Raw genomic sequence first — 15750 nt, 5'->3', positions numbered from 1 at the left:
ACATGCATTGTTTGGGGGTGTGTGTTAGTTTTTTGTTTGATAAAAGTTTTTTTTAAAAAAAAAACAGACGATGGAGAGTTGCCTTTACACAATTAAGTTAGAATTTTAAATAAGTTCCATGTTATTTTTAATATTTTACTATAATCACGTTGAATTCAAATTAATGATAGGATAAAGTGCATATAATCCACTTGAACTTTATTCTCTCTTCTTAAAAACTTCCCTGAACTTTTTTTTTTTTTTGTTTGACAAAAGACTCCCTAAACTATTTTTATTTTCGCAAAAAAAAAACCCAGGGATCACTTTTCCGGTTGATTTTATCTGTGAAAGAGGCACGTGAGGCAAGTGACCTGTGCTATAAACTTTAAATGCCAATTTTGCCCTTATTAGTGAGAGAGAGTGAGTAATAAACCCCCAAACCAGTCGCTCCAACCATCGGTGACCTGTTTCCTCCTTCGACAATTAACGATGGTACAGTGCAGAGTTATGGTCACTGCAAAGAGCAACAAACCGATGCTTTCAACCAAGTAGCAACCTTCACAACGCTACCATCTTCTCGTATAACCAGGTTGCCGGAGCGCGACCCAGAAACCACCACGGACGGCAACCCATGGTCATCGTCCCTCTCTAAAATTATTGGGTTGCTGACCAGCGAAAGCGATGCAACCCTCTTCAAATCGTGACCCAAGGTCGCTACTCTTCACGATAGCTAATTTCACCGTCCGGTGACTTGGAGACTTGTACCACAGCGGCACAAGGTCGCTGAGCAGTAGTTTTGGACATGGGTCGCCATGAAGTCGACCTTTCCAAGCTGTGATGCACCTACGTAGCCGCGACCTTTCGGTCGCTTTTTTGCGACGCTGATGACTACTGCCGGAGCAGTGCCTCCATTGCAGGCCATGAAAAGGAAAGAGAAAAGAAAAAAAGGTTAGACAGAAGAGAGAGATAGAGAGGGAGGAGGGGGGAGGTTCGTACAGTAGCTATGTTGGTGTTGCAATGGATGAGTTAGGGTTTCAAAGCTTCACTTTCAGGGTTATTCTATTTAGTTGTAATGGACTGGTTGATTTTTGGGTTCGGCGCTGACTCTGTTTGGCGTTGAAGTTTTGGTAAAGTGATAATGAGTTGTCCAAATAATATTGGTTGTTCACAATTTGTTTGACACATCAGCAATAGGAGCCAATCAAACACTAAAACGACGTCCTTTTATAAAAGGGTAATTTTGTAATCAAACATCTTCGGTAACCTCTAATGCCAAAGACTATTCATTTTGTTCTTAAATTATACATTTTTAATAGATCAGGGAGCATTTTTTTTAGTTTAAGGAGGTTTTGTGTTTTTTGCTGAAAGATTAAGGGGGGTTATATGCACTTTACCCTTAATGATATGATAAATTAAAAAGATCAACTCAAATTAAATTGAATGAGTATTGTTTAGACGGGTGAGTTAGATTAGAGCAAGTCTCGCGAATCCAACTTCTATGAAAATTTCGCACTAAGTGGCAATCTGTTTCAGCTTAGCTTTAATTGCGAACCCTAATGATTATATATTTACAGCTTCTAATTTTCTAAACTAACCTTTTAAACTTGATATGTACTTGATTAACTTGAACTAAATTAAAAAAATATGCCCCTTTCCTTTTTTGAGTAGCCCAAAATAAATGTCGCAATTAACCCTTGTATTATGGTAAGTAAGGAGAAAAAATTCAAGAAATGATGCTACTCAAAGTCAATATTCCTCTCTTTAATGATACTCAAAGTACTATTTTGTATAACATTACCAATTTAACCTTCTTATATTGAACTTATAAAAGATAAATCATCACACATAATTTGATAATTTATTCATTGTCAATATAATAATAAAATATTAAAACTCTTTTTTTTTTTTTTTTTTTTTCATCGCCAAGGCACAAAGGCCAAGCCATCAATGGTAGTAGAGAGGCAAAAAGTCAAGCCAATAAAGGCATACAAATCATGAAGCAAAACAAGAAAATGAAGAACAAGCTCTAGATTTGTTGAGAAAGAGCCATAGTTCAACAACAGAAACCACCAAAGAAGAAGAGTAGCAACGGAAGTGATCTAAAGGTTTGGCCATCATCATGGCAACAATTCCAAAGTTACATCCATAAGGGGTCTCCAACAGGGGAAAAACCACCCAAACTCCGCACAAAATAAAATCAAGTTAGGGACAACAAAAACTGACATAGATAATAGATCTAGCCGAAGAGAAAACATTAGATCCACCCAATCTAGCCGCAAACAAGCCAAATTGGAGCCGATCTAACAAAACAAAAACAAAAACGACGTGAAAATCACCCACAGAGCGAACCTATTGATACGTGCCAAGTTTTTTTAACCCGTGGGAGGTAAGAAATGGCACTTCCCCACTCCCATGGAAGGGGTTAAGGAAAAGAAACCGGATAGGGAAGACGAAGTTGATCAGACAGAAAGTGTAGAGCGAGAACATAGAAAAAGTAGAGATATTGCTTAGGGCCTGTTTGGGAAGTGTTCCCATTTGTTTTGTAATGTTTCAGGCCCGCTACAGTAGTCCATTTTGAGAACAAAATATGTTTGGGCCAGCTTGTTTTGTTTTCAATAGTACCAGAACACTCCAGATTTTTGGGTCCAAAATTGAAACAACATTTTGGTATTCTCGTTTGTTCCGAGTTTATTTGGGCTACAAAAGTGACTGTAGCGGAAGGAACAAAAATAATTTTTTTTTAGGGCAAATCATTTCAGCCTCCCAATCCCCTCCATCTCTATTCTCGTTCTCAACTCTTAAGTTGCCCTCTCTCTTTCTGCAATTGGAAACTACAAAATGTACAAGAATCAGAAATTCAAAACTCGCCTCCATCTCTATTCTCGTTCTTAACTCTGAACTTGCCCTCTCTCTTTCTTTCTCTCTACAACTACAAACTACAAAATCTACAAGAATCAGAAGTTCAAAACCCATATATTTCAGTTTATGTATCTGTCTGCAAGAATCAAAAGTTCAAAACCTATTACCTATATCAAAACCCCTATATCGGCATATCATTGCAGATTGTTCAAAAAATCAAAACCCATATCTTTCAGTTTCCATCGCCCGCTGTTCCAGTTCTGGTTTGCTGTTCGCAAGCTTCAGCCGCTGTCTCTCAACTCTCAAGTTTGCCCCCCTCTCTCTCTGCAACTGCTAACTTGTGTGTATGGGTTTTGTTTTAATTTTTTTTTCTAAATCAACTAATCAAGCTCTGTAATTCTTGTTTGCAAACTAAATCGTATTTGGTGAAATTTTTTATTTGTGTATATTTTGCAAACTAAATCGTATTTGGTGAAATCAAGCTCTGAAATTTTCATTTGTGAAATTTTTTATTTGTGTATAATTTTTTATTTATAAATCAACTAATCAAGCTATCTCATAATAGTTATTATCATAGATGATTTTGTAGTTCATATATATATATATATAGTATGTATTTATGTATATTTTGCCTCTCCTTTCAGCTGCAAAGGCATAGATCTGATGCAGGGCCGGCCTTGAAATTGAAAAAATCTTGAGAGGCCCTAGGCAGACTTTAAATGTGAGGCCCTCTATATATAAGTGATATACTTGCCCTAATTTTTTTTTTTTTTTTTTAGACCCCTTTTTGCTGCATTTGGTTAGACTTTTTTTTTTTTTTTGGTAGCCTATCATTCCTGAGGCCCTTTGTTGCAATTATAAATTTTTTTTTTTGGTGGCCCAACATTCATGGCCTATAAATTTTGATTTGCAAAATTTGGTTGTAATTTTATTTTATTTTTTGTGGCCTATCATACATGGGCCTAAATTTGGAGGCCCTTGTATTCTGAGGCCCTAGGCGACTGCCTTGGGCCAGGGCCGGCCCTGATCTAATGATTTGTTTCTTGATGGCTTTGTTCTGATGATCAGTTGGAAAATTAATTTATTTTAATCATCCAAAAAAAAAACCATATAGGCATACATTTCAGATTATTCAAAAAATCAAAACCTATATCTTTAAATTTAGGAATATTTTTAGAAGGTCAAAAATGCTGCCAAACATATTTTACCATGTTTCTATTTCAAAATTAATTTTCGTCCCAAACATATTTTGTTTTCATTTCAGAACACCATGTTACAAAACACTTGTTCTGATCTAAGTTAAAAAAAACACTGTAAAATACAACACTTTCTCACTAAACTCGACTTATTAAATGGTGCAATTGATGTAGTTGGTTTTGCTGTGGGTCATGTTTGGGATCTCGTAAGTTTAAATTGTAGATGCTAATGTAAGCTTCCCTCACACTTAAAAGCCTCCTTCACATGTTTTTGGATAAGATATAATTTTCCTTAACGTTGAGTGAGAGGTGGAGGCCAAATGGAGAAAGCTAAAGAGTGTCTGCAATTGAGTGAGGAAGAACTGGAGCAAGTCTCGCGACTCACCATTCCTTCTCACCGAGTTGGCGTCCAACCCTGCAGCTTCTACGAATATTATGCACTGAGGGGCATCCGAGTCCACCGAGTCGAACCCGGTTTCGTCGCCTGTACTTTCAAGGTCCCTCCTCGTCTCACCGTAAGTAATAACCCCAAATCCCCCCATATTTATCTTTTCAGTGGATATCCCTTTATTCATCTTTGGAAATTTGGGCAATACAAACATATATATTTTTTTTGTGTGATATGTTTCAGCTTAGCTTTAATTTTGATAATGATTGTATGTGGGTGGCAGGCACATAGATTTCTTCAAATTTTTACCCTATATATATGTATGTATGTATATATGTATGAAAGAAATCATTTCCATAAAATTAAACAAAAGATAAACTAAAGCTTCCAATTTTCTAAACTAAAGTTTCTGAAAACCTGAAAAAAGGAAATCAAATTTAGAAAACCTTGACCAAATAAAACTTAAATTGTTTGCAAATTGATTGACATTTTAAATATTATATTTTGTACAGAGGTATGCCCCTCTTCTAGCATTGTTCATTTCTTATAAAACAATACCCCAAAAAAACAAAAACCAAAAACCAATATATATACATATATATATAGAGAGATATATATTATAGTGTGATATTTTTCCCTATCTTTATTGTTGGCAACCCCCTCCTCCAAAAGATTTTTTTTTTTTTTTTTTTTCTTTTTTTCTTTTTCCAAGTCCTAAAAAATATATGTTGGCAATAAGTTTCTGTCATTATGGAGTGGACAAAGCAACAGGGCCTGCCCTGGCCCAAGGCGACCAAGGCGGTTGCCTTGGGCCGCAGAGTTTAGAGGGCCTCAAATTTTGAGGCCCATAGGGGATGGAAAAAATAAAAAATAAAAAATAAAAAATAAAAAAAAGTTAGGGCAAGTTTCAGACGACACAATCTGCTTCGACACTCCGCAAGGCGCAGCCTCCGCTATCTCCTCAGGTGACAAGGTATGTTCATCCTCTCTCTCTCTTCTCTCTTCTCTCTCCTTTTGCATGAATCGATCTTTTATAATGTTTCTTTCTTTCGTTGATCTCATCATTTGATTTGTTCTAACTTTGGTTTGTTTGATTCGGGCCTTTGCCTTTGTTCCAATAGTGAAAAGTAGCTAGGGTTTTGTGTGTGTCACTGTGTGTGATGGCTATCAAAAGCTGAATGAATATATTATGGTTCTCTTAGTATTTTAATAAATGTGTGCCTTTCTACATGTGTCTTTCATGGCGATCGAGTCCATAATCTATGGCAGGTACTTTTTTTTTTTTCCTCTCCCTAAGTCCACTCCAATCTCACAACAGCAGCAACCATACCCCTTTTCCTCATAATTTTTTTGCATTTTCACATTCAATCCCACGAAAATTAAGGATCTCTTCTAGTGGGTTGAGATAATAATTAACTTTTTTGATCTCTAAATTATGCTCATACTTAAAAGTGCCAAATTATGGGTTTTTTTATTTTTATTTTATTTTTATATGAAGATGCATACCACCATTATTGATGTTATTTGAAGTTGGCTTAGCTAGAATGTCAGTTAATAATACTGTCAAAGCACTTGCCAACAGAATGTACAAACACATGGAAATCAAGAGCAGGCTTTTAACAAAACAAAAGTTAATGGTTTTTTCTATTAATTTGCACAAGTCTTCTGTAGCAACGATCAATCAATCACTGCGGGTAGTTGGCTCCCAAAAAACACACACACAAAGTGCAGTGCAGTTAATATAAAGAGTGAAAGAAAACTATATATGATAGTGGATGACACATGTAACCTAAAAGTCCCACTACTTCTTCAGTACTACAAGTTAAGCCACATATATATATATATATATATATATATATAGTCACCTCATCACTACATACTTTTGGCACATGTAATCATCAAATTTTAGTAGTTTTATAAACAATGAATGTAAAACAAGCTACAGTTTTCTGTTCTCTTTCATTTTTTATTTTGTGCCTGTGAAAATTTCGCACTCTTTAATTGATAAATTTATTGTTATTAGTTAGCTATCTTATGCATACTGCACATGCGCACAATTTGCGCACAATTATTTATTGGTGGTGATAAAAATTTATAGTTATTAGTTAGTTGTCTTAAGTACATTACACAAACGCATAATTATTTATCGGTGGTGATAGATTTATACTTATTAGTTAGTTGTCTTATGCACATTGTACAGACGCACAATTATTTGTTGGTGGTGATAAATTTATAGTTATTAGTTAGTTGTCTTATACACAATGCACAGGGGCACGATTATATTAGCTATAGAATTTAAAAACATCGTGTTAAAATTTCGCACTCTTATAATTCTTTTTTGCGCATGTGAAACTCAAGGGCCTCACATTTGAAAGTTCGCCTAGGACCTCTCAAAATATTTGGAATCCTGCAAAGCAAGTTCATATCTTATCATAATCAACTGTTAGAAAAGAAAATTAATACACTATGGTTTTGGGTTGGGGTAGGTGTAAGGTTGTCTCTTGTGTAGTAAAAGAAAATTCTGGCTCAAATCGATGTTAGTTTGGTTAATAAAGCTGAAACAAAAATAGAAATGGAACTAGGTGCGCGAATGGGCAAAACGTAAAACTGCTATTATAAGTCGCGACAGCGCTTGCAAATCATTGACATGTAAAGAGGTTGTGTGATTGCAACATTTCTGTATCATAGGGTTAGGGGTGGTAAATGGGCGAGTTGGATCGGGTTGAAAATAGACGGGTCAAATATGGGTCAAAATTCATTTTCAACCCGTTCAGTGAAAAATGTATCGTGATGTTTCCATTTTTCACCATTTTCTATTTTTCTGAAATTTTTGTCATTGCAAGGCATTTTCGTCTTTTGTTTTTTTGCGTACCAGACACTGTGAAGTGTGCCGGTTGTGTCCGAGAGTTGGTTGGAGCATTTCATTGAGTCTAGGACTCTTTGAAATGCAGGGGTGGCCATTTTGGCATTTTTTCCGTTTTTCGGGCCGGACGGTCCCGTGTTGGACCCGCTACCGGAATTATTGCATATGGAGATTTTAGTTGGGTCCATTTGCATTCCATGCATCTTATTTAATGTGTTTTATGTGAGTTTTATATAATTGTATATGTATATGTGTGTCGTGGTAATTAAAGAGAAAAAAAAAAAAAAAAAAATTCTTATTTAAAGGCGGGGCCCACATTTTTTGTTTTTAGAAAAAGATGAATTGCCAATTTTTGGCCTCACTTTTCCTTTTCACTCTCTCTCCTTGCAAGTCTCTCTCTCACCCTCTCAATTTCTTTTTTTTCTTTCCCTTTTTACTTTAAAGCTTCAATCATTGATTTCTCTCAAACCGTTGAGGGATTTTTGATGCTATTTGAGGCAAATTAGAGAGCGCGTCGAGATCTACGATTTGATCGGAGCAAATTTTCATTTGGTGCACTTTGAAATTTCGAGATCTAGGGCACAAAATTGGGGGGTTTTGCTTATTTTGAGGTAGGGGTTTCTAATTTCCAATTTTTTGTTCCTTTGTGAATTTTCTTTCAATATTTGTTGTCAAGCATGTCTAATTTGAGTTGATTGCCTTGAAAATAATATTATTGTTGTAGATGAAATCTATGATTATATGTATTAATTAAATTGTATGAAAAGTATGCGTAAATATTAATTTCCATGCCATGGTGTTTATTATCTTGCTAGAAATTGTTATGTGGAAGCATGTTAAATTGTGTAGTAGAATTTTTTTTATTTTCACAGTAATGTCAAAGCATGTAACATGCATTCATAGCATTGGGCATAGAGAAAGGACAAAATGATTTGAAGTGAATGAAAAAGGTATTTTGGGGCAAAGTTTTGATTAAAGCGATTTTATGAAAAATCCGGTCGCCGCGGAGTCACCAAAGGGCCGCGGTGTTAATGTAACCTAGATGGAACTAAGGGAATCACCCTAGCGTGGTTGAGCTATCTGGGCCCCAAATGACGCCGCGGAGGTACCAAGGGTCAGGGACAGTAGCCAATTCTTCTCTCGTGTCATTGCGGAGTCGCCAATGGACGGGTTATATTAACAGTTTGTGAAGTGATGGATGATTTTGAAAATGGGGAGCGACATAGCACGGTATTGCATTTCATAGCACCATATTGCTCATTTGAACTTGATATTTGATGTTGTATTTCCCTAGTAAAGCATGATCCCCTTTTCTACATCTTTATTCTTTATGTGGATTCACGGGGTCATAAGAGGTGTGCCTTAGGCACCACCTACTGAGCAATTTGCTTACCCCATTAATTTAACATTTTCAAGACTCGGGAAGGAAGTTGTGGATACCGACCCGTCACAAGCTTAAAGAGGATTAGAAATTCATTTTTTGTCATCTTTTGTGTATTTGGATCCATTCTTTTGTAAAGTCTCAAACCTTGATAAATTGTGTTCATTTTGCAAACCATGGCATGTATTGTAACTAAGATACTTGACTGTATTTTGATGTAAATTTGAGATTATGTAAATGCTTATGTTGAATGGGAGGATGATGATATATTTTGAGAAATTAGTAACGTTTATATCTGTGTGATGTTGTATATTTTGCTATGAATTCGGACTTGTTTTGAGCATCAAGTTTTTCTCACAAGTTGGCATACGGGGTTTATGGCATTATTGATGTTTTGAGACTGCACATAGCAGCATCCCAGGGCCTGTCGGTCGGCTGACAGTGCATTTTGTTGCATTCCAGAGAGTTGAGTCAGGAGAAGCCTTGTTTCGGCCAGCTGAACCTCATCATCAGCCGACTGAAACCCCAGGTTCGGCCAACCGAACCTTGCCACCAGCCGACCGATGTACCATTGTAGTAGAATCCCGAGAGCATACATTCTGCACAATCGTTTCAGCCGGCCGACCATTTAGGTCAGTCGACCAAACCTGCCTTGTCAGCCGGCCGACCATGTAGGTCATCAGCCGGCTGATCATTTCCTTTTGACCTGTATCATTTAACCCTCTCTGTAAGGTTGTGTCTTAGGATTTTTTGGAACCCAGATTGATTCGTATGGCAGATATGGACACAAGAAATTGATGGTATAACTTAGTTGACTTCGGGTTCGGGTAAGGATCCGGTTAACGATTCGGACCCACGGGTCCAGGTCGTTATATGTATAGGGTCAACTGTTATGATCCGTGAACTCATTAATTATTATTATTTAACTATTTTTTAAATTATTTATTTATTTATTTTAATTTTTAATTTTTATTAATTATTTTTAATTTTATTAATTATTTTTAATTTTTTATTTTTTTTTCCGGAAGGTTTTAAAATTTTATTTAATAACAAATAAAAAAACACAATCTCAAACTTAGCAATATTTATCGACTCGTTTTAGAGAGAGAGAAGTGAAGGAAAGAGAAGAAATTTCTAAAGAGAGGGTATTGATGAGTGACAAATTTAGAGAGAGAGAGGATCGTGAGTGAGAGAATTTGAGAGAAAGAGAAATGAGTTAAGTGCACTGTAGAATAGATGTGTGTTGTGTTTTATTAAGTAGTTAAAAATTACTCAACCTATTTTTGACCCATTTAAAATATGGTTCATCCAAAATCATTAAAAAATGAATGAATATGAACGGGTTAATGCGTTTGTGACCTATTTTGCCTCGAGTTATATCACCAACGTTCTAATTGTGTAGGCTACAGCTTTTATTGATTTTCTTATGATAGTTAGGGTTCATTTTGGTTTCGCTTTACCAGGATAGGACTGGAAAGTTGGCTTCTGGTGTAATTGCGAACCTAGTTGATGAAGTTGGTGGTGTCGTGGTCCGTGCTAAGAGTCTCCCCAGGAGTGTTTCAGTGGACATGTCGATATCATTCCTTTCAACTGCAAATGCCAATGTAAGCTAGCCTCGTACTTAAAGCCTCTTGAAGGTGTTTATGGATGGGACAGTTTTATCTTTCTACTTCGCACTTATTTATAAGATTTGGATTTATACATGTTTATGTGTTACATATTACATCTCTGGATGGCTTATTTACAGGATGAGTTGGCAATTACCTCAAGGGTTTTAAGACAAAGAGGAGGTTATTCCGGAACAATCGTGCTTTTGAGAAACAAGGCAACTGGGGAGATTATTGCTGAAGGTAGGCATTCATTGTTTCGTAAACATGCTAGCAAAATGTGAGCCTACTGCACTCTTTTGAATGTGAATCTAAACACCATCTGAAATGTACTACGACTCCCGCCATTATGAATTCCGGAGAGGGTTAGATTTACAGTATTACTTCGAACCGTGATCAGGATATCACAATGGAGGTTGCTCTTTCTTATTTTAAATGCATATCTTCTCCAAGAATAATAACGTTTCGTGAAAGAAGCTGGGAGAAATGGCCGATTGATGGGTCCAGGAAGTTTTAGATTTTCGAAGTGGAAGCTTTGAGAGAGAGAGAAATGGCCGATTGATGGGTCGAGAATGTTGATGACATTTTACATTTTTGTGTCTTCCGCATCTCTCCCACTTTTTTTTGGTCATTACATGTCAAGATTCATTTCCATAATCAAAATCTTGTTACTTGTGATAGGAAAGGATTTGTTTGTAAAGTAGTCACCGATTGGATTGTGTGGTCTGTGGAATGAAGATGAAGATTTAGTTGTATCTCCTCTCTTTTTAATTTAAAATGAAAGACAATAGCAATATTGTGAGAGTTCTTTGTTTTTAAATAAAAATAAATAGATGTACGACCCTGCCCTTGTGAACTGACTGTTTTTTCCATTGCACGAATTCAGTAATGACCGCATACATATGAATGTAGATACAAAATCAATCTTCAAACAATCTTTCCAACCAAACATATTTATTTATTTATTTATTTATTTATTTATTTTAATTTCTTGTTGTGATACTTGCAATAAAGAGTTAGTGATACAAAGTTTTTTTTTTTCGGAAAATAGTTAGTGATACAAAGTTCGTCAGTGAAACAAATTCGACTATATTCATGATGAGTCAGACACAAATTCTTTAGCTTTTGGTCGGATTTTTCTATTAAACGAGAAGATCGGTTTTTGATAATCTTTTTTAGCTACTTACTCGAGGAAAAAATTGTTAGCTGAGATATTAAAACAAAATCTCCTACAAGAAAATTAAATAATTAAAATTAATATATATATATAGTAGAAGTGCAAATTATATAAATAAAAGTTGTTTTTTTTTTTTTTTTTTTTGTAAGGTTTAGTTTATATTTGTAGTACGATCAAATTAGGTTTATTTATCATAAGTCGGTGGATGATGAAGATTCGAGTCTCCAAATTAGCAAAGTGAGCGTGTGAACTTTTTTTTTTAAAAAAAAATTCAAGACATTAATACAAAAAAATTGAAACATTTCAAAAAGAAAGAGGCAGGTATATTTTGACAAGAACACGATTCTAACACACGCGTCTAAACTTCTTTAATAAATGAATTAAACGGATTGTAAGGCGCACGTGTTAAAATACAACATACTAAAAAAAGTAAAAATATTAAGTTAAAAATTATGAAATGATTAATTTTTTTTTTATTAACTAATTTCATATCCACAAAACTATCTAACGTGGCAATTAGAAAATTACACATGCTATTTTGCTGAAAATTGATGAATTCATATTTCCTACGTGTTAAACTTGGCTTTATATGCTTCACTTGTTGGTAGAATGTCAATTGTTTGTGACCATGCCCTTAACTTGTAAAATGCTAAATTAGTGTAAGTGCTGAAATTCGTGTCTTAGATGCTCATGCTTACCGTGTTTAAATTGTGCATGTCATATGGTAGACGAAATGTCCATGTGTTTTTACGGCGACTTGAGTCAAATGATATGTATGGGTAAAATGAGTCTTTTCATCGCTGTGTGTTGATTTGTCCGTGATGGTTGACGTTTTTTAAAAACAGACGGAGAGTTGCCTTTACACGATTTACTTAGAATTTTAATTCCAAGTTATTTTTAATATTTTACTATAATCTGGTTGGCAGGTGCTTCGGTAAATTTTAAAAGTGTTAGACTTCGACTATTTATATTTACTAATCTAACTTATAACCCTTCTTATCTGGTAAAAAAAAAAAAAAACACTATAATCATATTAAATTTAAATTGAATTGAGTATTGTTTAGACGGGTGAGTTAGATTAAAGCAAGTCTCGCAACTCACCATTCCCACTCACCGAGTTGGCGTCAAAGCGTCGAATCCAGCTTCTATGAAAATTTCGCACTGAGGGGCATCCGAGTCGAACCTGGTTTTATTATTATTCTTTTTTTTTTTTGGGGGGTTAACTTTAGTTACACCCCTTGTGGTTTGTCTAATCTTTAAGGAGACCCCCACATTTGTAAAAATTCAGTCAGATTCCTTACTTTTTTTTGACACACATGGACCTCTCTCTCTCGGTCAATGGTCAAAGCTAATCAGAGACACTTTTTACTAACATCATAAAAAAAAGGTAAATAATAATGCCCAAATTACCCTCCAATGATCATGTTTCGCTAAATTGTATATATCACATTTTATTTGGATATGGAATTGCACATAATTTGGAATTGCACTGTGCTTGTAACCAAACAGGGTTATACTATATATATATACCGTCACCACCGCTTCTTCGTTGCTCGCCGTTCAATGGGGATTGGGCGCCATGGTCGGTAAAGAAGGTGGATGTATAACAATAGCGGTTATATATATTTATATTATATATATATATATACACGGCACTTTCCCAATATATATATATATACAGAAGCATCAAATCTGGTTCATAATATACATACTCACATATTACACATGCAAATAGAAATGTATGCGCAGAGAGACTAGAATGCAAATCACAGTGGGAAAGAGTGTGATCACTCTTATCACTGATATGAAGTATGAACTGTGTTTGTAATCAGGATTTTAGAGGAATTGAATTTTAAAGAGAATTTCACTTGTTTAAAGAGTCATGGAATTTGAAAGGATTAAAATAAAAATAAAAATAAAAATAAAAACAATTTATCACTGACAAATTTGAGAAAAATTGATAAGATTTATATTCTTCTATTATAGAATTTTTTTTTTTTTTTTTTTTTTTTTTTTTTTTTTTTTTTTCTTTCGCATTCTCTTTTACAATTATATATATATATATATATATATATAAATTTATTTTCACAAAATTCAGTTTATTCCAAACACCAACACCAATTCTATTTTAATTACCATTTAATTCCTTTTTCTAGTTCTAATTTCAAATCTCAAAATAATTTGATTCGTTGAAACTTTCATTGCTAAACACACTTTTGGCTACAGTAAAAGATGTATTGCGCCTGCTCGTCGGTGGTCTTCCAGTTTGGTTCGTCTGTCAGGAACAAGTAATAATCATTTTCCAAGATCCCTAATATCCTCAAAATCAGCTTTTCAGCAACAAGTTAAATATTGCATGGCCTTCTCATTACACCAATTGTTAAAAGCAATTGGGCGCCGTCGTCGGTGAAACGGCCCAGCGATGAACTATGTTTGAAGTTATGGGTGTCACTTATTAGAAGCTGATGTGGCATGTTGACAAGTCAATACAATCCTTACCAAATCCTCCGTGACAATTTGAAAAATCAAAAGCCTCGAAGGATCAAACTTCGAGCACCCTAAGCCCTGGTATCACTCCAGGCCCATCAAGCCTCGAAAGATCAAATTTCGAGCACTCTAAGCCCTAGCATCGCTCCAGGCCCATTAAGCCCCGAAAGACCAAACTTCGAGCACTTTAAGTCCTGGCATCACTCCAGGCCCATTAAGCCTCGAAAGATTAAACTTCGAGCACTCTAAGCCCTGGCATCGATCCAGGCCTATCAGGTCTCGAAAGACCAAACTTCGAGCATACAAAGCCCTGGAATCGCTCCAGGCCCATCAAATCTCGAAAGATCAAATTTTGAGCATAAAAAGCCCTAGAATCGCTCTAGGCCCATTAAGGCTCAAAAGATCAAACTTCGAGCATACAAAGCCTTGGAATCGCTCCGGGCCCAATAAGCCTCGAGAAGCCGATCCTCGAGCATCCCAAGCCCTGGCACCACACCAGGCCCATCAAGTCTCGAAAGATCAAATTTCGAGCATACAAAGCCCTGAAATCGCTCCAGGCCCAATAAGCATCAAGAAGACGATCCTCGAGCATCTCAAGCCCTGATAACACACCAGGCCCATCAAGTCTTGAAAGATCGAACTTCGAGCATACCAAGCCCTGGAATTGCTCCAGGCCCAATAAGCCTTGAGAAGCTAATCCTCGAGCATCCTAAGCCTTGGCACCACACCAGGCTCATCAAGTCTCGAGAGACCAACTCTCGAATACCTCGAATCCTAGTGTTATGCCAGACAATACTGCTTTGAAAGGTTGGAGCTCTAGAGGGCTCGCCATCAAGGGATTGCGTATATCACGAGACGAAGGTAGGGTCTTCGTGTTATAAGAATCTATGTTTGGGAAACTTAGGAGGATCTTGGATTGGTGGATGAGAAGTCAAGAGGTGTCTTCGCTCTTGGCAAGGCCCAATTAACAAGATGATGGGATTATACATGTCATGACAGCAAACCTTAAAATCACAATTAATGTTATGCCAGGCTTGTCCAACCAACAACTAAGTAACATTTAATGCCCCTGATTAAGGGAGAAGTGACATGGCAACATAGGACAAGGCTCGAGGAAAGGATTAAACCCTTCAGACTCCTAAATCTCCAGGATTACTCACGTAATCCAGATTGGGGGTAATGCATGCGAGGGACCATGCATAGAAGGAACCATTGGATAATAACCAATAGAATCCAGATCTATAAATGGCACTGTCCTATGAAAGAATAACCAACCCCAGAGGAAGAAAGCTGTCATAAGATATTGTATACTCGCCCTACCACCATCTTTATCTTGATAGTTGGTCTTCTTCTCCTCCTCCTATACTGAGCATCTTCTCTATTTTCCTTCGTATTTGTATTCCTAATATCACTATTATATTATTGTTTTATTATCTAGTTGAAAAGAACCCCTGCAGAAGTAACAGGCAGCGAAGAAGATGAACCGCACCGGTGACGCAAGGATACGATTGTGATGGAGGTGCTCGGCGATGACGAGCTTTCCAGCGAGCGAAACCCAATTTTTTCGACAAGTTTCATCGACCCAAAACGGAATAAAGCTACATCAACCTATCTAACTGACCCAACAGTGAGCTCAAGAAAACCACCCACGTTTGGAAAATCCCAACTTAGATTCGCAAGCTCCAAACAACCACCCACATCAGAAGATTGTTTCAATGGTGCAAGATCACGAAACGGATCTCATTCTCACTGACCGACTACAGTTCGGCCACTCCCTTGCGCTTGCGGCGTTCACTCAATTGCCAGATTCCTT

General features: G+C 36.3%; 1 protein-coding gene across 1 annotated transcript; it reads left to right on the top strand.

Moving 5' to 3' along the window:
- Positions 1 to 4287: 4287 nt before the first annotated feature.
- On the top strand, positions 4288 to 11077 carry LOC132307167 (uncharacterized). Its single transcript, XM_059804852.1, has 3 exons — positions 4288 to 4549; positions 10130 to 10270; positions 10414 to 11077. Exons 1-3 carry the CDS (start codon positions 4355 to 4357, stop codon positions 10555 to 10557), a joined length of 480 nt encoding a protein of 159 aa, XP_059660835.1. The 5' UTR covers positions 4288 to 4354; the 3' UTR covers positions 10558 to 11077.
- Positions 11078 to 15750: the final 4673 nt, after the last annotated feature.

The sequence above is a fragment of the Cornus florida genome, unplaced genomic scaffold (assembly GCF_030987335.1).
Source record: "Cornus florida cultivar Cherokee Brave unplaced genomic scaffold, ASM3098733v1 CherokeeBrave_3.0.0_Hap2_Chr05, whole genome shotgun sequence".
Taxonomy (NCBI): domain Eukaryota; kingdom Viridiplantae; phylum Streptophyta; class Magnoliopsida; order Cornales; family Cornaceae; genus Cornus; species Cornus florida.
The sequence above is the reverse complement of the archived record's forward strand: the minus strand, read 5'-3'. Positions and strand labels throughout refer to the sequence as shown.